General features: G+C 44.8%; 1 protein-coding gene across 1 annotated transcript in view; it reads left to right on the top strand.

The window, feature by feature from the left end:
- Positions 1–16,566, top strand: part of MRC2 (mannose receptor C type 2) — a 174,470-nt gene that overhangs the window by 104,971 nt on the left and 52,933 nt on the right. Inside the window, exons 5-6 of the mRNA XM_063960019.1 lie at positions 5,138–5,251; positions 6,568–6,705. Coding sequence (XP_063816089.1) covers positions 5,138–5,251; positions 6,568–6,705 — 252 coding nt within the window. The remainder of the gene's footprint in view (positions 1–5,137; positions 5,252–6,567; positions 6,706–16,566) is intronic.

The raw sequence follows: 16,566 nt of genomic DNA, 5'->3' as shown, positions 1-16,566 counted from the left end.
TGGGAGCAGTAGAGATTAGGTGTTTTTTAATCAATTATGGGTAGTAATTAACAGATTTCTTGGTGGTATTATCATAAAGCGCTGTGTATTTTAGAAATATTTAGACAGTCTGGAAATAATCAGTGAGTGAATAATGATCTTAGTGGCATCCTGGGTGAGAAAAGGTCTGATCCTGGAAATGTTTTTGAGATGAAAATGACAGGTTTGTGAGAGGTGCTGAATGTGTGGTTTGAAGGAGAGGGAGGAGTCAAGGATTAGGCCAAGACAGCGTACTTGGGGGCTAGAGGAGATAGTTGTGCCATCAATGGATAATGAGATTGTGGGAGGTGAGGTTGTGCGGGAGGGTGGGAAGATGATCAGCTCAGTCTTAGACATGTTGAGTTTAAGAAAGCGCTGGGACATCCAGGAAGAGATAGCAGAAAGACAGTTGGAGGTACGAGTGAGGAGAGCCATGGAGAGATCAGGGGAGGAGAGGTAGATTTGAGTGTTATCAGCATAGAGGTGGTATTGGAAGTTAAAAGAACTAATGAGTTCACCTAAAGAGGACGTATAGAGAGAGAAAAGGAGAGGACCAAGAACAGAGCCTTGGGGGAAACCAACAGTTAGTGGAAGTGGGGGGGGGGGGTAGCATCATGAGAGGAGACAGAGAAGGAACGATCAGAGAGGTAGGAGGACAGCCAGGAGAGGGCAGTATCACGCAGACCAAGAGAGTGAAGGATTTGCAGAAGGAGAGGGTGGTCCACAGTATCAAAAGCAGCAGAGAGGTCAAGAAGAAGGGCAGTTTCAGTGGAGTGGAGAGAACGGAAACCAGACTGGAATGGGTCAAGCAGTGAGTGAGAGGAAAGAAAGGCAGTGAGGCGATTATAGACAACACGCTCAAGAAGTTTGGAGGCAAAGGGGAGGAGAGAGATGGGTCGATAGTTGAAGAGAGTGTTAGGATCAGGGGTAGATTTTTTTAAGAATAGGGGAGGCAAGAGCATGCTTGAAGGCAGAGGGGACAGTGCCTGATGAGAGGGAGAGATTGAGAAGGTGGGCAAGATGGGAACAGGCAGAAGGAGAGAGGTAGCGAAGGAGGTGGGAGGTGATAGGGTCGAGTGGGGAGGTTGTGGGGGTGGAGGAATGGATGAGGGCCATGACTTCCTCGCCAGATACATGGGAGAAAGATGTCAGAGTTGGTAAGAGGGAAGGGGAGGGGTGGCAAGGGATGAGTGGTGGCTGGTCTGGTGGGATGTGATATCCTGACGTATGGAGTCAATCTTGGATATGAAATAAGTGGCAAAGTCAAGAGCAGACAATGAGGAAGGGAGAGGAGGTGGTGGTGGGCAGAGGAGGGAGTTAACAGTGGCAAAGAGGCGCCGGGGGTTGGAAGACTGGGTAGAGATGACGATTTTGAAGTATGATTGTTTAGCGAGGGAAAGGGCAGCACTGAAGGATGAGAGCATGAATTTGAAATGGAGGAAGTCTGCTTTAGAGCGTGATTTCCTCCCCTGTCGCTCGGCAGTACGTGAGCATTTTTGTAGATATCTGGTGCATTTTGAAAATTAACAGTTAAAAAAAACAGTTGAACAAACACTGAACAGCATCAAGAAAGAAATCTGGAACATTATGTGGCCTCTCCTCACCTCTGCCATGAGAACACCAGGACCAATGCCTACTACTTCTCTGTCCAAGAACATCATGACTGCCCCCGGGACTACCCCTCAAGCTGAGCAGGGAACTGAGGGACGTGCGCATCAGGACCAGACTTTGCTGGGTCAGTTCCATTGGACATTAGTGTGCCCCCACATTCTCACACCCACCCGCACTGCTCTCATGAGACCAGGACATTTATCTTTTTCACAAAATAATGTTAGTACAGTTTTCCTGCAAATGTGTCTTTCTCTTCTCTTTCTTCTTACACGGTACTTCCACCCCACTGTGTGCTATTCCCGTAATGTGTACCTCCATTGGTTGCACACCCTGCCAGCAGTAACCTATGCAGTGCGCCCCACATGGCTGCCTCGGATGGTTCCTCCGTGGGCGGGGTGTGCTTCATTTGGATCTTTCCATGCAGGGTATAGCATACTCCTACACACGTGTCAGTTCTCCCATACATGCATTTGGCCCCTGTATGGCTCATCTCCCACTGTGTAACCTTTGTAGTGCGTCCAACATGGCTGCCTTATCTGGTGCGCTTGTGGATGGGATGAAAAATGCGTGGACCTGATGTTTTTATTGGAACCCTACTCTGAACTTAAGGACTCTGCAATCTCCCCATTTTGTGTTCTCTTCTAGGGGTGGACTATTCCACCCTGGGTAATCCTACGCAGTGCGCCTAAGATGGCTGCCGCACCTGGTGCCTTGTGAGGGTGGAGTACACAACCCCTGGAGGTTATTACTCAAAATGCCTACACCAATCATGCATTATTCTTTCTGTGTCTTTGTCTGTGTGGTTTATTTTTTGATGTAATACTTAAATCTTCTGTATTATGTGCATTGTGTGAGTTCTAGTTGGCTCCGCGGATGGCTGCCTCGGTGCTGCTCTGCCAAGCAGCCTTAGTTTTTAGTCTTAAATGTATAATATGTCTACTGTACAGTTGCATATGTGCAGTATGAACTCATATGTGTAATGTTTGTAATGTATGCTACGTTTTTCCTCCTTCATGTTGCTGCTTGGCGATGCATTGTACCACAAAGAATTCCTAGTGTACATGAGTACACCTGGCCAATAAAGCTGATTCTGATTCTGATTTGGTGTGCCAGGGTTGAGGTGTTGATCTGCGAGGGTGAATAGTGGTTGGCGGAGCAACAGAGTCAAGGACAGAAGTAAGAGATGCATTGTATAGGGATGTGGCTTGTTCAGGGCATGTGAGAGAGAAGTGAGTCAAACAGGGAGGATAGGGATGAGGTGTCACTAGCCTCAATGTTACACTTAGTGATGGTAGCCTTAGGAGGGAGAGATGGGGAAGCAGAGATAGATAAGTTATAAGAGAGCAAGTGGTGGTCAGCGAGGGGAATTGGAGAAATCAGAAATATCACAGCGGTGAGTGAAAACCAGATCCAGTGAGCTCCCGTTCACATGGGAGGGTGAGGTGGTCCACTGGGAGAGACCAAGTGAAGAGGTGAGGTTAAGGAGTTTAGAGGCAGGTGATTTTGTGGGGTTATCGATAGGGATGTTGAAATCTCCTAGAATAATGGAGGGAATGTCAGAAGAGAGGAAGTGAGGTAGCCAGGAAGCAAAGTTGTCGAGGAATTTGGAGGAAATGCCAGGTGGACGGTAAATGACAGCAACTCGAAGATTAGTAGGTTGGTAGAGACGTATTGCATGGACCTCAAATGTAGAGAATGTAAGAGATGGTCCTGGAGATATAGGTTGGTATGTGTAGCTTGAGGGTAAAAGGATCCCAACACCACCCCCATGGCGACCCCCGGGTCGGGGTGTGTGTGAGAATGTCCTATGGACAGATGAGACAAAGATCAACTTGTACCAGAGTGATGGGAAGAGAAGAGTATGGAGAAGGAAAGGAACTGCTCATGATACCAAACATACCACCTCATCAGTGAATCATGGTGGTGGTAGTGTCATGGCGTGGGCATGTATGGCTGCCAATGGAACTGGTTCCCTTGTATTTATTTATAATGTGACTGCTGACAAAAGCAGCAGGATGAATTCTGAAGTGTTTCGGGCAATATTATCTGCTCATATTCAGTCAAATGCTTCAGAACTCATTGGACGGCGCTTCACAGTGCAGATGGACAATGACCCAAAGCATACTGCCAAAGCAACCAAAGAGTTTTTTAAGGCAAATAAGTGGAATGTTATGTAATGGCCAAGTCAATCACCTGACCTGAATCCGATTGAGCATGCATTTCACTTGATGAAGACAAAACTGAAGGGAAAATACCCCAAGAACAAGCAGGAACTGAAGACATTTGCAGTAGAGACCTGGCAGAGCATCACCAGGGATGAAACCCAGCGTCTGGTGATGTATATGCGTTCCAGACCTCAGGCTATAATTGACTGCAAAAGATTTGCAACAAAGTATTAAAAAGTGAAAGTTTGATTTAGGATTGTTTAGTTTGTGCCATTACTTTTGGTTCCTTAAAAAGTGGGAGGCACATATAGAAACCGTTGTAATTCCTACACCGTTCACCTAATTTGGATGTAAATACCCTCAAATTAAAGCAGAAAGTCTACAGTTAAAGCACATATTGTTTGTTTCATTTCAAATCCATTGTGGTGGTGTATAGAGCTCAAAATATGAGAATTGTGTCGATGTCCCAATATTTATGGACCTGACTGTATATGTTATCCTACATAAAGAACTTTCAGGGTACTGTAGTAATAAGGAATGTGGAGTGATACTGAATGACAGACAAACCATGAAGCCAGGAATAGACAGTCCAACTTGGTCTGCCAGTCAGTGTAATATTTACCTGGTAAGCTCATATGTCATTAGATTCAGTTAGGGAGGCCAATCTCTGGCCTTTTTTTCAATCCCGAGTATCAGGATTGAAAAAAGGTCAATCTCGGGATACCCGGGATTGGGTTGAAGACCCGCCCACCCCAGCCCAGCCCATACAAATACTCACCATCGAGGGTGGGAGCCGGGCTTGTGGGCTGCAAGGTGCGGTCCGGCCGGCATGGGCGGCTGGCGTCAGATTCATCATCATGGATGGGAGGGATCACGGGGTGCGGTCAGGGTGGCACAGACGGCTGGCGTCAGACTGCGCAGCATGATCTCTGATGTCATGTCATGCTGTGCAGTACGCACTGCCGGGGGAAGAGGGCTCTGAGCAGCATCTGAGCCTCCTGTGGACGCTCAACACTGCCCGGCATTAAAAAAACAATGGGGCAGGTAAATCCTGCAATCCATCCCACCGAATCCGATCACAAAATTGCCCTCCCTAGATTCAGTGTTTATTATGATTATGAACTCTATGGGGTTGGCCATTTATTTAATGATGAGATATTTTTTTTAATAACAGCCATAGACTCCTTCCTGTGCACAGCACTACCTATAGCATGTGCATGGCATATTGGGCCTGGAGAAGGCCCTGTGGATTTACAGTAACAGAAATGACAGGAACTCAAAGTATTTGAAGCCCACACTATGGATGTATGATATGTATTATTTTTCTGTACCTTCTGTGCTAGGGCTGCTGACTGGTTACAGTTCCACTTTATGGATAGGACTAAATGACCTTAATGTTAATGGAGGCTGGCAGTGGTCTGATGGAGCTCCACTGAAGTATTTGAACTGGGAGACTGGTAAGTAAGAAAATATATAAGTTTATTGCTTGTTTTCCTTTATAAGTTTTCAGTCTTTCTACAGTATGTTTAAAACATGCTCACAAATTTGGTTGTGCAATTTACATTAATTGTTACTAATAATTACAATGCTTCAGGTATTTAAATGGCTAGATTCAATTAGCCGTGGGTTTTGTTCCACGTTCTCTTCTCCTGGGTAGTGTGTCTGGAGCGATTAGACCTGAAAAATACAAATAAGCATTACCTACTGCCATGGTGTTAAGTGCGGCTTTCTAATCGAATAGGTTCAGGCACTTTACCTGGGAGAAGAAACCATGCAACACAACCCACAGCTAATTGAATCTGCCACAAAGGTTGTACATTATAAACTCCAGGGATAACTGTTTGGAACTATAGACAAAAATAGTTGTGGCAATATTGCATATAGCTAAAGGGGGAATTCAATTAGGCTTCGGCTTTAATGCCTGTGGCTATTCAGTTGCACTTTTTTTTTCACCCAACAGCCTTGTTAACACCCGTTAAAGTAGCATGTTAATGGGCTTAACACAGGTTAATGGGTGTTAACACACAAAACCTGTGAAAAGGTCACGGCTTTGTGTGTGACCAGGGTTGCAGTACTCATTAACCCACTAGTTATCAGGGATTTTTTTCGAGCCGCTGAGGCTGGTGGAAAAAAATCCCTGATAACTCCTGGCTTCGGGGCTAATTGGATAGCCATGAGGAATCAATTATCCCACTGTAATCTACTGTAAATAACAGAATTTCCCCCTAAATCTAAACTTTTCATACTTTTATCGGGACTGAAACAGTTGTAATTGTGCTGTATAACCTGTATATAATAGATTTGTAGTTTCATTCATTAAACATCCTGTACAGAACACTGCAGTGTTTCAGTAAAAGTCATATGATTTCCATTTGTCATAGCAGTTCTGCAAAGGTATCCCTGTTATAACATGTTCTGGGAATATTTGCAGATAAGCATATTTTTAGGACTGTTATTTATATTTATTAATCTTATTTTTTAGTGCATTTCCATAAAGCAACATTCATGCCTGTGTAGTTAATAAACAGGTCTTTCTATTTGGGCACACCTGTTGTAAAATGTTGTTTTGTTTTGTGTTAGTATATAATGCATTTTAATTAATAAAGTCAAGCCTACCTTGGTAACCTCATCACCTGCTATATAGACATACAAACTAGCAACCTGTTTTACTGTAAATGTATGGAATTTGCCTCTTTCTAATCACTTCAGGCAATTAAATTTTGTTCAGACCTGTCGCCTGACCACTTTGTTCTTTACCTATGCTGCATTTTAGATCAGCCAAGCAATTCAGAAGAAGAAAACTGTGCAGTAATTCGCACTGAGTCCTCTGGTGCCTGGCAGAACCGTAACTGCTATAATGCACTTCCCTACGTATGTAAGAAAAGCTCCAAGAGGAGTCTTCCGCCTGTGGGTGAGTGGGAAGCGCAATGGCAAAATAGTATATAACAGTGCAACCACATGGGTGCTAGGTGTGTGTTAAGGACCAGAACTAAACAGTGGTGAATTGTAGGGGCCCCGAGCAGTAGGGGCCCCACAACTCTGACCCTACTGTACCTTCCCTAAACTTTCAATAAGGGTAGATCTATCGCTGGTGCAGGGGGGCCTGAGGTCAGCTTTTTCATGTGCGTTCTCTGAAATTTATACAGTTAAAATACATCGTAAAAAAACGTGTATAGGAATAGAAATCTTATGATTTAAAATTATAGTAATTTAATTGGTTGGTGTTTCTATTTGTAATCTATCTCTATTCCATTATCCATTTGTTTTATTGTAAACTACCAAAGATATGAAACATGCCAGTATTCAATAACAATTTCTTCCTCTGTATGTCATTATTACAGTCCTTAATGGTTACACAACATATATGCCTGTGAAAGTTTTAGGGGTATATTTACTAAAGGTCGGATTTGTTACATTGGGCATTTTTTCCCCCATTTTTATTTATTTTTTTGTCGGAAAAACTGACGAAAAATAGAGCAAATGATGGACTTTAAAACTAACAACTCACTATCAATGTTTTTAGTCAAAGGAATAGAAACCCCAAATCTACTAAATGTTGGGTTTCAAAAACCACCCGGACAATAGTCCCGCCTCTCTCAGGCTAGTTTGTGGGAAAGTACAGGACAGATCACTGTGCAGACTTTGTTATAATAAAAAGTGTATTAAGGGTTAAATTAAGTAATGTGTGGGATTAATTAATTCTCTGACCAATCAGCTCATCCCCTATGGAGAGTGTTCATGAGTGACCTCTCTTTCCAATGGGGTTTTGCAAGGAGCGCTGTTTTTATGTGTTGCCAACATTCGGGGTGCTACATGCACCGAAGAGGCCGTGACCCCTTCATATTTTAAGTAAATGGGGCTGGTTACCGATTTGAGGGAGACCCCACACATTTTTTTATTTTAACCCTTTAACGCTCATAACTATAATGCTTCCACTTCGTAGCAGTTTGATGGCGGTGGGTTTGCTGCTGGGTTAAAATCCGACAGTTACAAATGAAAATTGATGCACAGTAGAAAATAAAGTTTTTTAAGACTGTAATGCTCCGTCAATGTCTGTCTGTTACAGTCCGACAGCAAGCACGACTTTCAGTAAATTTACTCCTTAATATTCTAAAGAAGCAGTCAAATACTGGGAATATACTGTTTGCAGACTCCATTTTGTGCATACCTAAGATAAGCATACAGAAGACATTAATCTGAGGAATAGAAGTGTATTATAGGACACAAACCAGCTTGAATTTATATTTTTTTCATCACAAATTTTCTAATTCTATACACATTCTTCTGTTTTCTGGGGGCTTTTTGCGCTGTATTTTAACTTCATGAATTTCATAGAGAATGGCTTAAATTAAATAAATAAAAGCTATTTTCTCTACCATCATAGTTGGCAGTGCACTACTAAAGGACCATCTTTTTTTTCTATCAGTGTTTTCATTGAACTCTGTTGAGTAGGCAGTAGCACCTCAAAATGCAAATTGTGGAGAAAAACGTGTTTTGAAAGTGGTATATAATGTGATTATTTATTTATTGTAACCCCCCCCCCCCCCCTGATTCCAGCAGATGACAGATTCTAGGAAGAGATGTATTTAGTAGAGGCATTGTCCTTTTTCATCACACTCATCAGCAGCTCTTAGTATGCTGTGGTGTTCAGTAGTGCAGGATTCAGAGGACTACATTGCACTACGCAGCAGAAGCAGTGCCCAAAGGGGTCCCTGTCCCTTGCCCTCAAATGATCATCATCCAACCAATGCTTCCACCATTCATATATTTTAAAATTTCAGAATTTCATTAAAAAAAAAAAACTAACTACAATTTTCTAGAGCCCTTTCACACTCGATTTGCTTTACCCCTAGTCGGTTTTTAAAAGAGGACAAAGTATTAGATAACATTTATTCAGCGTATGATATTGACTTAAATACACGTTACATTAGTTACCATATATAAGATTAACTATTTTATTAAATGGCCATCAATGGACATTGAAGTATTGGTTAAATGTACAGAATTATCATAAACCTTATAGTATCTAAAAATTACACACCTAACAAAGCTGAAGGAAACGTATTCATGTTTTGTAACTACTGATACAAGTTATTGTATAGTGATATCCATCTTCAATATTCAGCTTCAAACACTGATTGCTCTTGCATGTGAACACGTGGTCAACCATCATATATTTCTCTAACGTCCTAAGTGGATGCTGGGGACTCCGTCAGGACCATGGGGAATAGCGGCTCCGCAGGAGACAGGGCACAAAAATAAAGCTTTAGGATCAGGTGGTGTGTACTGGCTCCTCCCCCTATGACCCTCCTCCAAGCCTCAGTTAGGTTTTTGTGCCCGTCCGAGCAGGGTGCAATCTAGGTGGCTCTCTTAAAGAGCTGCTTAGAAAAAGTTTTTTAGGTTTTTTATTTTCAGTGAGTCCTGCTGGCAACAGGCTCACTGCATCGAGGGACTTAGGGGAGAGAATTTCAACTCACCTGCGTGCAGGATGGATTGGATTCTTAGGCTACTGGACACCATTAGCTCCAGAGGGAGTCGGAACACAGGTCTCACCCTGGGGTTCGTCCCGGAGCCGCGCCGCCGACCCCCCTTACAGATGCTGAAGATTGAAGGTCCGGAAACAGGCGGCAGAAGGCTTTTCAGTCTTCATGAAGGTAGCGCACAGCACTGCAGCTGTGCGCCATTGTTGTCACACACTTCACACCAAGCGGTCACGGAGGGTGCAGGGCGCTGCTGGGGGCGCCCTGGGCAGCAATATTTTATTACCTTAAGGCAAAAGAATACATCACATATAGCCATTAAGGCTATATGTATGTATTTAACCCATGCCAGTTATCTAAATCCACGGGAGGAAAGCCCGCCGAAATAAGGGGCGGGGCTTATTCTCCTCAGCACACAGCGCCATTTTCCTGCTCAGCTCCGCTGTGAGGAAGGCTCCCAGGACTCTCCCCTGCACTGCACTACAGAAACAGGGTAAAACAGAGAGGGGGGGCATTTTTTGGCGATATACTGGATATATTTAAGCTGCTATAAGGAACAACACTTATATAAGGTTGTTCCCATATATATTATAGCGCTTGGGTGTGTGCTGGCAAACTCTCCCTCTGTCTCCCCAAAGGGCTAGTGGGGTCCTGTCTTCGATAAGAGCATTCCCTGTGTGTCTGCTGTGTGTCGGTACGTGTGTGTCGACATGTATGAGGACGATGTTGGCGTGGAGGCAGAGCAATTGCCGATAATGGTGATGTCACCCCCCAGGGAGTCGACACCGGAATGGATGGCTTTGTTTATGGAATTACGTGATAATGTCAGCACATTACAAAAATCAGTTGACGACATGAGACGGCCGGCAAACCAGTTAGTACCTGCCCAGGCGTCTCAGACACCGTCAGGGGCTGTAAAGCGCCCTTTACCTCAGTCGGTCGACACAGACCCAGACACAGACACTGAATCTAGTGTCGACGGTGATGAAACAAACGTATTTTCAAGTAGGGCCACACGTTATATGATCACGGCAATGAAGGAGGCTTTGCATATCTCTGATGCTGCAAGTACCACAAAAAGGGGTATTATGTGGGGGGTAAAAAAACTACCTGTAGTTTTTCCTGAATCAGAGGAATTAAATGATGTATGTGATGAAGCGTGGTTTAACCCAGATAGAAAAATGCTAATTTCAAAAAAGTTATTAGCATTATACCCTTTCCCGCCAGAGGTTAGGGCGCGCTGGGAAACACCCCCTAGGGTGGATAAGGCGCTCACACGCTTATCAAAACAAGTGGCATTACCGTCTCCGGATACGGCCGCCCTCAAGGATCCAGCAGATAGGAGACTGGAAACTACCCTAAAAAGTATATACACACATACTGGTGTTATACTGCGACCGGCCATCGCCTCAGCCTGGATGTGCAGTGCTGGGGTCGTCTGGTTGGATTCCCTGACTGAAAATATTGATACCCTGGATAGGGACAGTATTTTATTGACTATAGAGCAATTAAAGGATGCTTTCCTTTATATGCGAGATGCGCAGAGAGATATTTGCACTCTGGCATCGAGAGTAAATGCGATGTCCATATCTGCCAGAAGGAGTTTATGGACGCGACAGTGGTCAGGTGATGCGGATTCCAAACGACATATGGAAGTATTGCCGTATAAAGGGGAGGAATTATTTGGCGTCGGTCTATCGGATCTGGTGGCCACGGCAACTGCCGGAAAATCCACCTTTTTACCTCAGACCCCCTCCCAACAGAAAAAGACACCGTCTTTTCAGCCGCAGTCCTTTCGGTCCTATAAGAACAAGCGGACAAAAGGACAGTCATATCTGCCTAGGGGCAGAGGAAGGGGTAAGAGAGGGCAGCAAGCAGCCCCTGCCCAGGAACAGAAGCCCTCCCAGGGTTCTTCAAAGCCCTCAGCATGACGCTGGGGCCTTACAAGCGGACTCAGGAACGGTGGGGGGTCGACTCAAGAATTTCAGCGCACAGTGGGCTTGCTCACAGGTGGACCCCTGGATTCTGCAGGTAGTATCTCAGGGTTACAGGTTGGAATTCGAGAAGTCTCCCCCTCGCCGGTTCCTAAAGTCTGCTTTGCCAACGTCTCCCTCAGACAGGGAGACGGTATTGGAAGCCATTCACAAGCTGTTTGCTCAGCAGGTGATAGTCAAGGTACCCCTCCTACAACAGGGAAAGGGGTATTACTCCACGCTATTTGTGGTACCGAAGCCGGACGGCTCGGTAAGACCTATTCTAAATCTGAAATCTTTGAACCTGTACATACAAAAATTCAAGTTCAAGATGGAGTCACTCAGAGCAGTGATAGCGAATCTGGAAGAAGGGGACTTTATGGTGTCCCTGGACATAAAGGATGCTTACCTGCATGTCCCAATTTGCCCTTCACATCAAGGGTACCTCAGGTTCGTGGTGCAAAACTGTCATTATCAGTTTCAGACGCTGCCGTTTGGATTGTCCACGGCACCTCGGGTCTTTACCAAGGTAATGGCCGAAATGATGATTCTTCTGCGAAGAAGAGGCGTATTAATTATCCCTTACTTGGACGATCTCCTGATAAGGGCAAGGTCCAGAGAACAGCTGGAGGACGGAGTAGCACTAACCCAAGTAGTGCTGCAACAACACGGGTGGATTCTGAATTTTCCAAAATCTCTGTTGACCCCGACAACACGTCTGCTGTTCCTGGGAATGATTCTGAACACGGTTCAGAAAAAGGTGTTTCTTCCGGAGGAGAAAGCCAGGGAGTTATCCGAACTTGTCAGGAACCTCCTAAAACCAGGGACAGTGTCTGTACATCAATGCACAAGAGTCCTGGGAAAGATGGTGGCTTCTTACGAAGCGATTCCATTCGGCAGATTCCACGCACGAACTTTTCAGTGGGATCTGCTGGACAAATGGTCCGGATCGCATCTGCAGATGCATCAGCGGATAACCTTATCGCCACGGACAAGGGTGTCTCTTCTGTGGTGGTTGCAGAGTGCTCATCTGTTAGAGGGCCGCAGATTCGGCATACAGGACTGGGTCCTGGTGACCACGGATGCCAGTCTGAGAGGCTGGGGAGCGGTCACACAAGGAAGAAACTTCCAGGGAGTATGGTCAAGCCTGGAGATGTCTCTTCACATAAATATACTGGAGCTAAGAGCGATTTACAATGCTCTAAGTCTGGCAAAACCCCTGCTTCAGGGTCAGCCGGTGTTGATCCAGTCGGACAACATCACGGCAGTCGCCCACGTAAACAGACAGGGCGGCACAAGAAGCAGGACAGCAATGGCAGAAGCTGCAAGGATTCTTCGCTGGGCGGAAGATCATGTGATAGCACTGTCAGCAGTATTCATTCCGGGAGTGGACAACTGGGAAGCAGACTTCCTCAGCAGACACGATCTACACCCGGGAGAGTGGGGACTTCATCCAGAAGTCTTCCACATGATTGTGAACCGTTGGGAAAAACCAATGGTGGATATGATGGCGTCCCGCCTCAACAAAAAACTGGACAGGTATTGCGCCAGGTCAAGAGATCCTCAGGCAATAGCTGTGGACGCTCTGGTAACACCGTGGGTGTTCCAGTCAGTGTATGTGTTCCCTCCTCTGCCTCTCATACCAAAAGTACTGAGAATTATACGGCAGAAGGGAGTAAGAACGATACTAGTGGCTCCGGATTGGCCAAGAAGAACTTGGTACCCGGAACTTCAAGAGGTGCTCACGGAGGATCCGTGGCCTCTACCTCTAAGACGGGACCTGCTTCAGCAGGGACCGCGTCTATTCCAAGACTTACCGCGGCTGCGTTTGACGGCATGGCGGTTGAACGCCGAATTCTAAAGGAAAAAGGCATTCCGGAAGAGGTCATTCCTACACTGGTAAAAGCCAGGAAGGAGGTGACTGCACAACATTATCACCGCATTTGGAGAAAATATGTTGCGTGGTGTGAGGCCAGGAAGGCCCCCATGGAGGAATTTCAACTGGGTCGATTCCTACATTTCCTGCAAACAGGATTGTCTATGGGCCTCAAATTGGGGTCCATTAAGGTTCAAATTTCGGCCCTGTCGATTTTCTTCCAGAAAGAATTGGCTTCAGTTCCTGAAGTCCAGACTTTTGTAAAAGGAGTACTACATATACAGCCCCCGGTTGTGCCCCCAGTGGCACCGTGGGATCTTAATGTAGTCTTGGATTTTCTCAAATCCCATTGGTTTGAGCCGCTCAAATCGGTGGAGCTGAAGTATCTCACATGGAAAGTAACCATGCTACTGGCCCTGGCTTCAGCCAGGAGAGTATCAGAATTGGCGGCTTTATCATATAAGAGCCCATATCTGATTTTCCATACGGACAGGGCAGAACTGCGGACGCGTCCTCATTTTCTGCCTAAGGTGGTGTCAGCGTTTCACCTGAACCAGCCTATTGTGGTGCCTGCGGCTACTAACGAGTTGGAGGATTCCAAGTTGTTGGACGTGGTCCGGGCATTGAAAATATATATTTCAAGAACGGCGGGAGTCAGAAAGTCTGACTCACTGCTTATATTGTATGCACCCAACAAGATGGGTGCTCCTGCTTCTAAGCAGACGATTGCTCGTTGGATTTGTAGCACAATTCAACTTGCACATTCTGTGGCAGGCTTGCCACAACCTAAATCTGTCAAGGCCCATTCCACAAGGAAAGTGGGCTCATCCTGGGCGGCTGCCCGGGGAGTCTCGGCATTACAACTCTGCCGAGCTGCTACTTGGTCAGGGGCAAATACGTTTGCAAAATTCTACAAATTTGATACCCTGGCTGAGGAGGACCTTGAGTTCTCTCATTCGGTGCTGCAGAGTCATCCGCACTCTCCCGCCCGTTTGGGAGCTTTGGTATAATCCCCATGGTCCTGACGGAGTCCCCAGCATCCACTTAGGACGTTAGAGAAAATAAGAATTTACTTACCGATAATTCTATTTCTCGTAGTCCGTAGTGGATGCTGGGCGCCCATCCCAAGTGCGGATTGTCTGCAATACTTGTACATAGTTATTGTTACAAAAAAATCGGGTTGTTATTTGTTGTGAGCCGTCTGTTCAGAGGCTCCTACGTTTGTCATACTGTTAACTGGGTTCAGATCACAAGTTATACGGTGTGATTGGTGTGGCTGGTATGAGTCTTACCCGGGGTTCAATATCCTTCCTTATTGTGTACGCTCGTCCGGGCACAGTATCCTAACTGAGGCTTGGAGGAGGGTCATAGGGGGAGGAGCCAGTACACACCACCTGATCCTAAAGCTTTATTTTTGTGCCCTGTCTCCTGCGGAGCCGCTATTCCCCATGGTCCTGACGGAGTCCCCAGCATCCACTACGGACTACGAGAAATAGAATTATCGGTAAGTAAATTCTTATTATTCTACATATACTAATAGTAACACCACCTAGTGATACATTGTGGAACTCCCATTTGCAATGTGGGACAATAAAACATTAAATTGCATCCCTTATCAACATTTTCTTCTTTAGAATAATGTTAACTTTACCTAATGTTCTCTCTACTTAATAGTGTACATACCAACATTATATTTTTATATTTATGATTAATGTTGCTCCATCTATGACCTAATTTGTGGGACACAGAAAATGAATATTGAAGAAATTATTTTTTTTAACCAAATTTCTCTACTTTTTTTGTGAAATGGCACACCTATTCTTATGGAACATGCTTACATGCATAGGAAATTTGCTAAATTTTGCAAAATTATTCACACTTTGAACAAGAACAGAATTACCATCCACCATATTTCTCATTACTGTTTGGTATATCAATATTGTGTCCAGAACTGTTCACCATTACAAGAGGTAAGAACATCGTTTAAGGTGGCACAATTCTTGGTTTTGCAGAGACCAGTCCTCACCACCACATCCTGATCTCCCTCGCAAAATCTACTCCAGCGCCCCAGTCACTGGTCATGCCATAATACAAGATTTTGTGGAAGAATTCTCCTGTAGTCTTTCTTACACTGAAGTGCCAAAAGTCATGGGATAAGTGCCTACTATCTATCATATAGACCCTTCTCTAGCCCAGCGAAATGCAATAACTCAACATGGCATCGATTCCGCATGTGAACAGAAGAACTCTGGAGAGATGTTGACCCATGCCGTCTGGATTGCTTCCCACACCTCCCTGATATTTGTTGGTGCGGGATCTCGGGTGCGAATGGATCTCTCCACCACATCTGATAAATGCTTGATTGGGATCATGTTGGGCGAATGTGGTGGCCACACCTGTCGTCGGAACTCTGAAGAATTCGCCTCAAGCCAGTTTTGGACAACTTGGGACCGATAGCAGGTTGCATTATCCTGCTGGAATATTTCTTCACTGTGGGGGTATATGAAGTCCATGAAGGGCAACAAATGGTCATCAAGCAGTGTAATGTACAATTCTGGCCAGACACCCACTAGTCATAATTAATAATGCACAATAGTTGGCCAGTGTGCTGTCCACGGTGGGTGGTAATGCCTTCCATGAGGTATTCCTGGTACACACGTGACACTGTACATTGAGGAGTGTTGAATGTCTGCACAATTTGGAAATGGAATGTCCCATCCATCGGTCAGCCACTATAATGCCCCATTCGAACTCTGATAATTCACGTTGCTTTGCCATGAGCAGCCTAGCTGGTGTACAAACGGACTCACGAGATGTAAGATCACAACTGATGCAGGTCTTGCCATCTCCAAGATGTCACAGTTTGGTGGCGCCACCTACCATTACCTTTACATACTGCTATCCCATGCCTTTTAACACTTCAGTGTATAATTACAGTAATGTGATGACTGGCATTAAAATTTTCTTTTATTGAAGCATATTATCTTACATCAAATGTACATTTTTATGTATATTAATAAATTAACACACATCGTGAGCAATTGTCCATTGTACAATAAAGGCAATTTCAATATATATTTCACAATGGTGTTACCCTAAGTAATATATCAATCAAAATAACTCAAAGCAAAATAAGAGTAGAGCAAACCCGGATCCATGCCCGCATCACCACCTCCACTTCTCTTCCCTGTCTGCACCCATCAAAACCAGCTCTAACCCTGAATTATTCATTATTGAGAGATATTGGGGGATCTTGTTCATAGACACGTGTTTTGTACCACAATGTGTTCTTAAAGCGCTTCCACACCTGTTCTTTTAGTGCCCGGGGCAGGGTGTCTATATAACTCTCCCGTGTTTCAAATAATTTTTCAGTAAATTCCTCTTTTTTTCCAACAAAGCCTCCTGCCACTCTATTCTGCTTTTTAGATTTTACTGAAATATTG

This window comes from Pseudophryne corroboree, chromosome 3, assembly GCF_028390025.1.
Source record: "Pseudophryne corroboree isolate aPseCor3 chromosome 3, aPseCor3.hap2, whole genome shotgun sequence".
Taxonomy (NCBI): domain Eukaryota; kingdom Metazoa; phylum Chordata; class Amphibia; order Anura; family Myobatrachidae; genus Pseudophryne; species Pseudophryne corroboree.
Note: the sequence above shows the minus strand (reverse complement) of the source record. Positions and strands in the feature narration are given on the sequence as shown.